This window comes from Octodon degus, unplaced genomic scaffold, assembly GCF_000260255.1.
Source record: "Octodon degus isolate 3935 unplaced genomic scaffold, OctDeg1.0 scaffold00031, whole genome shotgun sequence".
In the NCBI taxonomy this organism is placed as follows: domain Eukaryota; kingdom Metazoa; phylum Chordata; class Mammalia; order Rodentia; family Octodontidae; genus Octodon; species Octodon degus.
Genome location: NW_004524607.1, coordinates 13223178 through 13232603, shown reverse-complemented (window position 1 = coordinate 13232603; position 9426 = coordinate 13223178). Strand labels below are relative to the sequence as shown.

At 48.3% G+C, this 9426-nt stretch overlaps 1 protein-coding gene across 2 annotated transcripts in view; it reads right to left on the bottom strand.

Moving 5' to 3' along the window:
* Positions 1-594: 594 nt before the first annotated feature.
* Positions 595-9426, bottom strand: part of Rnf216 (ring finger protein 216) — a 170848-nt gene continuing 162016 nt past the window's right edge. For both annotated transcript variants that reach the window (XM_004629597.3, XM_004629598.3), the window contains exons 16-17: positions 2004-2073; positions 595-1262 (exon numbers count right to left, since the gene is read on the bottom strand). In XM_004629597.3, coding sequence (XP_004629654.1) covers positions 943-1262; positions 2004-2073 — 390 coding nt within the window. In that variant the 3' untranslated portion in view covers positions 595-942. The remainder of the gene's footprint in view (positions 1263-2003; positions 2074-9426) is intronic.

Genomic DNA, 9426 nt, shown 5'->3' with positions numbered 1-9426 from the left:
CTGAGGCAGGCCAAGTGCCATGAGTCTGAGGCCAGCCTGGGCTACACAGTTCAAGGCCAACCTGCTACACTGTGAGATCCTGTCTCAAAAAACCCCAAAAAACTTCTCCCTCCAAAAACTGAAAAACTCAATAAAACAAAACCTGAACAACAGGATGGTTCTCTGTGCTGTCTGACCTGAACAGGACTGCAGCCCCACCCTGCACCCCAGGCCTGTGCATGTGGCTCTGCTATCTCTTACCTGGGGAAGAGGAGGTGGGGAAGCCCTAGAGGCTGACTCTGTGCCCCAAGGGAGATGCTCATAGCTGCCTTGAGCTCCAGGGCTCAGCTCTGGGAGAAGACAAGTGTGAGAAACATCGGGATGCTGGGCCCCTGAACCGAAGCTACGCATGCGCAGGAGACCAGGGATGCTCACTCAACTCCATGGGTACCGTGCAGATCTCCCAGCTCATTCCAAACTCCATTTGCTGTGCTGTCTCTACTAGGGACCTGATTGTGCTGTGGACAGGACTGGTGGTCTGCTGTCTATGGGAAGGGATAGGCCAAATGATGTCCTCTGCCTCTTTCTGCACGGGCTGGAGACAGCAGACACAGGGCCTCTGTGTTGGTTGCTAAAGGGACAGAGGTAGGAAGGGGTGTTGCTGCCCTTGTGTCAGCCCAGCGAGAGCTAGACTGGCCCCTTACAGGCACCAACCTCAGAGGATCTTTTTTTTTTTTGGCGGAACCGGGGATTGATCTCAGGCCCTTGCGCGTGCCAGGCCCTTGCAAGCGCTTATTCTACTGAGCCTTCTCTCCGCCCCCCCCACCTCAAAGGAGCAGTGGCCCCTTCTGGGACACAGCAGAACCACCCCACCCCAACTAAGCTGCCATCTGTGCTGCCGAGGTCAGGGCAAAGCTGGCACAGGTGGAGTCCTCTGCCCTTTTACCCCCAGGGCTCTGGCTGTCAGAAGCGGTGCCGTGGCTGGGGGCCAAAGTGCATGGGCAGGTTGTGCTCCAGTGGCATATGCATGGCCCCGAAGTTGTAGTTGATGCGCATGTTGGGGAGGGGGGGCACGTATGGCGCAGGCACAGGGCCCATGTTGAGCTGAAAGTTGTTGAACACAGGCCGAACAGGTGGCAGGGGGAAGGGCGGGTGCACGAAGGCGTAGGGCGGCATCTGTGGCGGGGGCAGGTTCTGTGGGACAGGCCGAGGCAGACCTTCCATCCTCTGCACCTTCTCAGGGGCCTTCTCCAGTGGGGGCCCGATGCGCTTGAATGTGTTTTCTGAAAGGAGGGCAAGATTTAGTTGGCTCCGGTTCCACAAAAGAGATTTAGTTGGGCACTGGGGTGAGGGGCAGGAAGCAGGCCCACACCTGCTGGCCAGGCTCAGCCTCTTACACTCAGGGTCCAGGAAGGACACTGCAGTAGTGATTAATGTGTCAACGAGAAGCATCCTACCCAACTGTCACTACAAGAAGCAAGGCACAGGTGGGTGTGGTGGAGCAGGTCTGTAATCTCAGCACTGGGGAGGCTGAGTCAGGAGGGTCCCTGTGAGTTTGAGGCCAGCCTGGTCTACAATGTGAGTTCAAGGTCAGTCTGAACTGAATAATAAAATGCTGTCTTAAAAAAGGAAAAAAAAAAAAAAAAAAAAGAGCAAAGCATGGAGTGTCATGCTCCACAATGGCCCCTGGAGGGTGGCGCATCTGTCTAGTTTGTATGGTGATATCCATGTGAGTCTCTCAGCCAGAGCCACGAGCAGCCACTCTCATAGGCTCCAGGTAGGTCATCCTTTTCCACCTTGGAAAAGGGCCGAGTGTGCCACCATCTCTGGTCAGGTTTGGCTTCCATGTGCTTCCTGGGCTAAACCCATCCTCACAAGTCCTGCACCATCATGTGGTACCCAAACTGTACCCAGGCCTTGATGGCCTCCTGGCCTGAGTGGTGATGCCCTGAGGAAGTGCGCCACACCCAGCCCCAGGTCCTCTGCTCCAGCCTGCACAGGCTGCAGCTAGGGACAGCACTTGCCTCCATTCTTCCTCTTCTGCTCCTCCTCGGCCTCCTTCTGGATTTCCTCAATTAGCTTCTCGTCATCTTCCTAGAATGAAAGATCGGGGCTTGAGGTCACAGGCTGAACACCCCTCCTGCCTACTCCCCGCATGTGTACAGCTTCCCTGTGCAGCTGCCCTCTCTGCAGGAGAAGCCTCTGGACAGGCTGGGTCGGGTCTGTGTGGCAGAGTCACCGGGTAGACCACAGCGGACTCCCTTGGCTCGCTGCCTGGCAGGCAGAGGGCACATGATGGCAGGTTCTGAGTGGTCTGGCTAGGCAGGGTTTGTGAAGTTTCAGATCTTCAGCACACTCAGGGCCCAGCAGCCCCAGCAGAGAAGACCCATAGCCTCTCAGAGGTGGCCTGTGCCTTGTCCCCGCATAGCCCTGAGCTGGCCCCAGTGCCACAGGGTGGTAGGGTTAGAGCCACTTCCCTGCAGCAGGGTCCCTGCCTGAGACAGGAACCAGAGAGGTGCCCTGAGTACAGGTCTATGTGCATGGCCCCTGGGGGAAACTCAGGCTGTGGTACAGAAGTGGGTAACAAAAAAATCAGGAGTACAGTTCCATTCATAATAGACTGAAAAAGGACCTAGAATCCATTCAGCCAAGAGGTGAAGATTGCTGCCATGAAATTTATAGAAACTTGAAGAAACTGAAAAAGATATCAGAAGATGCAAAGATCTCCTATGTTCATGAAGTAGAAGAAATAAGGTTAAAATGACACCACCACCAACAGTCAGAGTCAAACACAATCCACATCAAAATCCCAATGACATGTAATCCCAGCAACTCGGAGGCTGAGGCAGGAGGTTCACCATAAGTTTGAGGTCAGCCTGTACTACACAGTGAGTCTCAAAAAGTCTCTATCCCCATCTCAGAAACAAAAACAAATTCCCAATGACATTCTTCACAGAACTAGAAAAGACAAAAAAACCAACACTGATTTCAAATTATATTACAAAACTGTTAACAAAATCAGCATGGCAATAGCACAAAAGATGAACAATGGAAAGCAGACGCAGAAACAAACCATCTCATTACTGACAAAGAAGGCAAAGAAAGGGGCCGGGCAGATAGCTCGGTAGAATAAGCGCTTGTCTGGCAAGCACAAGGGCTTGAATTCAATCCCCGGTTCGGCATTAAAAAAACAGGCAAAGAAAAAAAAAAAAAACTGCAAAAAAGAAAGCCTTTAAAAAAATTATGATGGGGCCAGGGGGATGGCTCAGTGGAATAAGCGCTTCCCTGGCAAACGTGAGGACCTGAGTTCAATCCCCGGTTCCACAAAAAAAAAAGAAAAAAAAGATGCTTTTTGGGTCAAGTAAATAAACCCTTGGATGTGGAAAAAAAGGGAGGATAGCCTATAAAAATAGTGCAGGGAAAACTAGATATCTATATGTAGAAGATTTAAATTAAATCTCTATTGCTCACCTTGCATAAAAATCAATTCAGAATGAATCAAAGATCTAGGTACAGTATTAGCCTTGAAACTTTGTTTTTTTTTTTTTAATATGTGTGTGTGTGTGTGTGTGTGTGTGTGGCCAGCTCAGCCCACCAGGGAGCGGGGCTGGCTGGCATGTGGTGCTGGGGGATTGAACCGCGGTCCCTGTGCTTTGCTAAGCTTGTAGGTGCTTTAGACCACTGAGCCATCTCACTAGCCCCTAGCCTTGAAACTTTGAAGCTGCTAAAACAAAACTCAGGAAACACCTGGGGCCACAGATACCAGCAAAGATTTCCTGAAAAGAATTACAATTGCACAGAGATAACAGCAAGAATCAACAAGAGGGTCCACATCCCATTAAAAAGCTTCTACACAGCAAGGGAAATAGCCAACACAGTGAAGAGACAGCCTACGGAGTAGAGGACATCTCTGCTAGTTGCTGTTCCTACAGAAGATTAATAGAATACATAAAGAACTCATCACACACACACACACACACACACACACACACACACACACACACACTCTGCAATCAATAAATGGGCAAATGATTTGAATTTATTTTATGTGTGTGTGTGTGTGTGTGTGTGTGTGTGTGTGTGTGTCCCCAGCTCAGCCCACCAGGGGGCATGGCTGGCTGGCATGTGGTGCTGGGGGATTGAACCGTGGTCCCTGTGCTTTGCGAAGCTTGTTCTAAGTAGGTGCTTTAGACCACTGAGCCATCTCACCAGCCCCAGGGCAAATGATTTGAACAGACCCTTTTGAAAAGAAGTACAAAGGGCCTATAAGGCGTGGTGATGCACGCCTGTAATCCCAGCTCTTGGGAGGCTGTAAACAGGTGAATCACTACGAATCCGATCTAGCAGTGAGACCCTCAACACCCTACAGACTCTTCCCTAAAACAAAAAATATAAATGGCCCATAAGTTTATAAAAAACCACCAGTTTTCATTTAGTCATTAAGGACATACAAATGGAAACAATACTCTTGATTCCATTTCACCCAGTCCCAGTTAGGAGGGCTATCATTAAGAACACAAAACAATAAATGTCGACAAGATGGGGAAAAAGATTCCTTCTGCACTGCTGGTGGGAATGTGCATCAGTACAGAAGCTCCTCACAGAACTAAAGACAGAGGCACCACACGATCTGGCTGTACCACTCCTTGGTCTGTACGTGAAGGAGTTAAAAGCTAGCACATCACAGGAGACCAGCAAACCCATGTTTATTGTGGTGCAATTCACAGCAGCTGAGCTATGATATTAGTCAGGTGCCCATTAACGAATGGGTAAAGAAAATGCAGTATACATACACAATGGAATATTATTCAGCCATACATCATGAAACTATGTCATTTTCAGGAACATGGAAGGAATAGGAGATCATCATGTTAGGCAAAATAAGCCACTCAGACAAATATGCCAAGTTTTCCTTAAATATGTGGATCAAAAATCATATCATGAGAATGGAAGGGAGACTATTGTTAGACTACAGGAAGGAAAGACAGGCAGGGAGGAAGTGGTGTAAAGGAGGACTAATTTTTTTTTTTTTTTGGTTTGTTTTGTTTTGCGGAACTGGGGATTGAACTCAGGCCCGGGGCCTGAGTTTTATGCTTGCCAGGCAAGCGTTTATTCTACTGAGCCATCTTCCTGGCCCCAATTTTTTTTTTTAAATGTATTTAGTACAGGGCCTAGAAGGTCTCACTACACAGCTCGGACCCATAGTGATCCTCCTGTTTACAGCCTCCCAAGCACTAGGATTTACAGGCATGCACCACCAAGCCCAGTCTAAGGCAGGGCTAATTGGGGCCTGGATATGATAAAAATATATGCATGAAAAAAAAATGCATGTATGAAAATACATCAAAACCAGTATTTTCCTGGGGCCAGGGAGATGGCTCAGTAGGATAAGCGCTTGACTGGCAAACTCAAGGATCTGAGTTCAATCCCCGGTTCCGCCAAAAAAAAAACCAAAACCAAAACCAAAAAAAACCCCAGTATTTTCCTGGCAAGCACAAGGGCCTGAGTTCAATCCCCAGTACCACAAAAAAAAAAAAAGAAAGAAAGAAAGAAAGAAAGAAAGAAAGACCAGACTGTTTCTTCTTCTTTTTTTTTTTTTAGCAGGACTGGGGATTGAACTCAGGCCCTTGCGCTTGCCAGGGAAGCACTTATTCTACTGAGCCATCTCCCCGGCCCTGAAAAACCAGACTGTTGATGAAAATCATCTTACTTTGGGGGAATCATACCACAAGTGTCTCAAAGAGAAACTGGTTCATGGGAATGCTATCATTTATTATTTGGTGAGACACTACCTTCCAGGTAACATGCTCTATCAACTTTTGAGAGTTCTATGTTTTGTACTACAAACTGTCAAAATCCAAAAAATCCAAGAGTTCATACAAGGAAAAAAAAAAGCAAGTGAGCCCTGAGTGACATGGGTGACACAACATAAGGCTCATATATCCCAGGCCTCTGCTGCCAAGTGACGAGCGTGTCCTACATGGTCTCATAAGCTTCCTGTGAACTGACGCCTAAACATTCCTGTTAAACACTCAGCTCTTTCCAAAGTGCCTCATTTAGCCAGGTGTTGGGGAAAAAGCATAGGCAAAAGGGAAGCCAACAAAGGCTTTTCAGGAGTGGCAAAAAGCTTGTGGTGCTGGGGGCGAAGTGAGGGGGGAGCTGCCCATTAGCTCAGTTGTTTAAGTGACTGCTTAAACAAAGCAATCAGGATGCTGTGGGTCGATTCCCAGATCCTCAAGTCATACCATACCTGCCCTAAAAAAATGCTTGGGCTCATCAATCCCATGGGTGCAGCCACATCCATCTCCTAGGGAAAGCATAGAACTTCTCCACCAAAAGCTCAAGATGTGGTTATTTAGTCTTTCTGAGTGCTGCAAGGGGGATTCACTACCCCACAAATTACTAAGGGAATCAACACAAAGGGCTCCAGAAACTGAACAGGCCTTGGGGGATTTAATTGATGGTCTCCATGTAAAAGTCAAAGTATGTTCCATGAAATATCTAAAAGCCAGCAAACATCTTCATTTTCAAGCCAATGATTGGTGTTAGAAAAAAAATTCAAAAAAATGAGATAGCGCAGCAGACTAAGCACCTGCTTAGGCAAGCTCAGGGACTGGGGTTTGATCCCCAAAACCACATCCCCCCCCCCAGTGCTGAGCCGGCCACCAAGTCTGGGTGTGGTGGTGGTGCACGCCTGAAATCTCAGCAATGGGGAGGCTGGGAACAGGAGAATCATTATGAGTCCACCCTGCACCAAACACATTAAAAAAAAAATGCAGGCTTTGGGTACATTAGCACATGCCTGTAATCCTGGCACCCACCGGGATGGATGAGTACACTGATGCAAGTTGAGGCCAGTCTGGGCCACACATGGGGCCGGGGAGATAGCTCAGTAGAATAAGCGCTTACCTGGCAAGTGCAGGGTCCTGAGTTCAATCCCCAGAACCGCAAAAACAATAACAAGAAGAACAAGAAGACTGGGCCACACAGTGAATTTAAAGCCAGCCTTGAGATTCTGTTTCAAAAACTTAAAAAAAAGAGATAAAGATGTCCCTATCTTTTTTTTTTTTTTTTTTTTTTGGCAGAACCAGGGATTGAACTCAGGCCCTTGCACTTGTCAGGGAAACGCTTATTCTACTGAGCCATCTCCCTGGCCCATCCATACCTCCTTCTGACCTCTAGTCCTACACCTAAATAGTTATGCCTGTCAGGCCTGGGGGACACGAAAGCTGTCCATGGCTTAAGCAGTGCTTTATTTTTTATTTTTTATTTTTATTTTTTTTGCGGAACCGGGGATTGAACTCAGGCCCTTGTGTTTGCTGGACAAGCACTTATTCTACTGAGCCATCTCCCCGGCCCCTAAGCAGTGCTTTAGAAACCATTCAGGCCAACTTCCTTTAGAGCACAGAGCTGAAGTTGTAGAGAAAATAGCCCATGCCGACTTAGGGCCAGGTGACAGTGGCCAGGGACAAATGCTCACCTACTCCACAGTAACATTCAGGCAGACTCCACGGACTCCTGTCTTGCTGAGTCTGTGATTTGGAGGCTGAGGGTGAGCACAGCCCTCCATCTAGGTGCATTAGGCACCGGGCCAGGTGCCACACAGGCAGGGGAGTGGCAGCTGCAGTGCTGCCCTGCAGGGCCCACACTTTAGTGCTGGGACCATGGTGCCAGCTGTACTCTACTGTGCGTGGCTTCCCATATGGGCGTGTCCTGAAGTGAGGCCTGGTCACTCCGCCACTCTGACCCTCACACTCTCTGGACAGGGCTGGGAGGACAGGTGGCGTGTAAGAGATGAACAGGAGGCTGCCCCTGTGGGGGGACAGTCCAGGCCACCTGACTTCTACCATGCGGCTTCCTGTGCAACAGCTCAGTCCTGAGGTAAGGAAGCAGCTGCGTGGCCCTTCCTGCCTCCTCCTCCTCTGCACTGATCACTCTCCAGACTTGGGGAATGAACTCAAGACCACTGGCCCCAAACTCTGTCTTGGGAGTTTGGCAGTGTCCTCGGCACTTGCCTTTCATTCTAACATGTTGGCACTCAATGATTTTACCATAAATCCTGAGTGAACTATTACTGGGTCAGATGTTTCAGATTTCAACTATTTTCAAATGCTTCAAATGGAAGGAATCACAGGATGATGTGCTTAGTAACCTCAATAGGAATTAAAAAGTCTTTATGTAAGAGGAAAAAAATGACCCTTCCAGCTAATATGCTGAATCTGCAGGGAGGCTTCCTATTGTGTTGGGGTGAAAGGTCTTGTAGATTTTATCGTTTTTCCTTTGGTGGCACTGGAGATTGAAGTCAGAGGTGTCACACAGAGCTATATCCCTAGCTAGCTCTGTTTTTCATTTTGAAACACAGTCATGGTAAGTTGAAAAATTGCCCAAGTCAGAGTCAAATTTGTGATTTTTGGGCCTCAGCCTCCTAAAATACTGAGATTATAGGTATGTGCCACCATGCCCAGCACAGATTTTGTATGTATTTTTTCACAACTTTAAAAATCAGTAATGTTTAAAAAAAAGAAAAAAGGAAAGGTTGGGTCAGTGGTGACTCTGGCTCCTCATCACGATGCTTCTGGAGTTTGGCATGTTTGACAGACAGGTGACTGAGTCCCTTCTGGAGGCAAGTTCCGCTGGGAGGCCCTGGGGTAAGGACACTGGAAAGACCTCTAAAGGTACAAATCTAGAATACACTCCACTGCTGTGGAAGCAAGGAACAATGGGAGGAAAGAGGATGAGGGGTGGGGGCAGAGCAGGATCCAGGTCCTCCTGCCCCCGGGCTGAGTCACATACAGGAAGCCTTGGTGCTAGAGCTGCCTAACTGCAGGCTAAGTGCCAAGCGCAGGCAACTGTATCTCCTAAGGTGGACTATGCTTCTGCACAACAAGCTCACAGATGCAAGGGGAAGACCTATAGCTGGGGCTCCAGCCCTGAGCCCAGGGCCTAGCTCTACCTACCACCTGCCCCACAGGCTATCACCCACAAATAGAGGTCTGCTGTGAGGGGTGACCTGAGAGCTCACTGTGGGCAACCCCTGTTCTCAGTACCTCTGGATGACTGAGTGGGACACTGAGGCACAGGGCTGTCTTCCCTTGGCAATTTAGGCCAAGGCCTGAGCTCTCAACCACACATAGCACTAGATCCTCAGAGTTCTGGGGTGGGAGAGTCACATGCATTCTTGTCAGGAGGCTGTTTCCAAGATCTACCTTGCTCCTCAAAGTGCATCTGACCCATGCTCAGAAATAGTGGGTTCAGACCATTTTGTATCTGTACACTCAAAATAGTTAGGATAGATATACAGCTCCATTCTCTTAATTCAATGAATAGAGAGGTTTGTTCTAATAGTGTTTGAGACAGGATATCAAGTCTTCATCTTGTATAATGAATAACCACTAAGACAACAATATGCAATGTATTAATTATTGAAAATGTAAGGGCTGGGGAGAT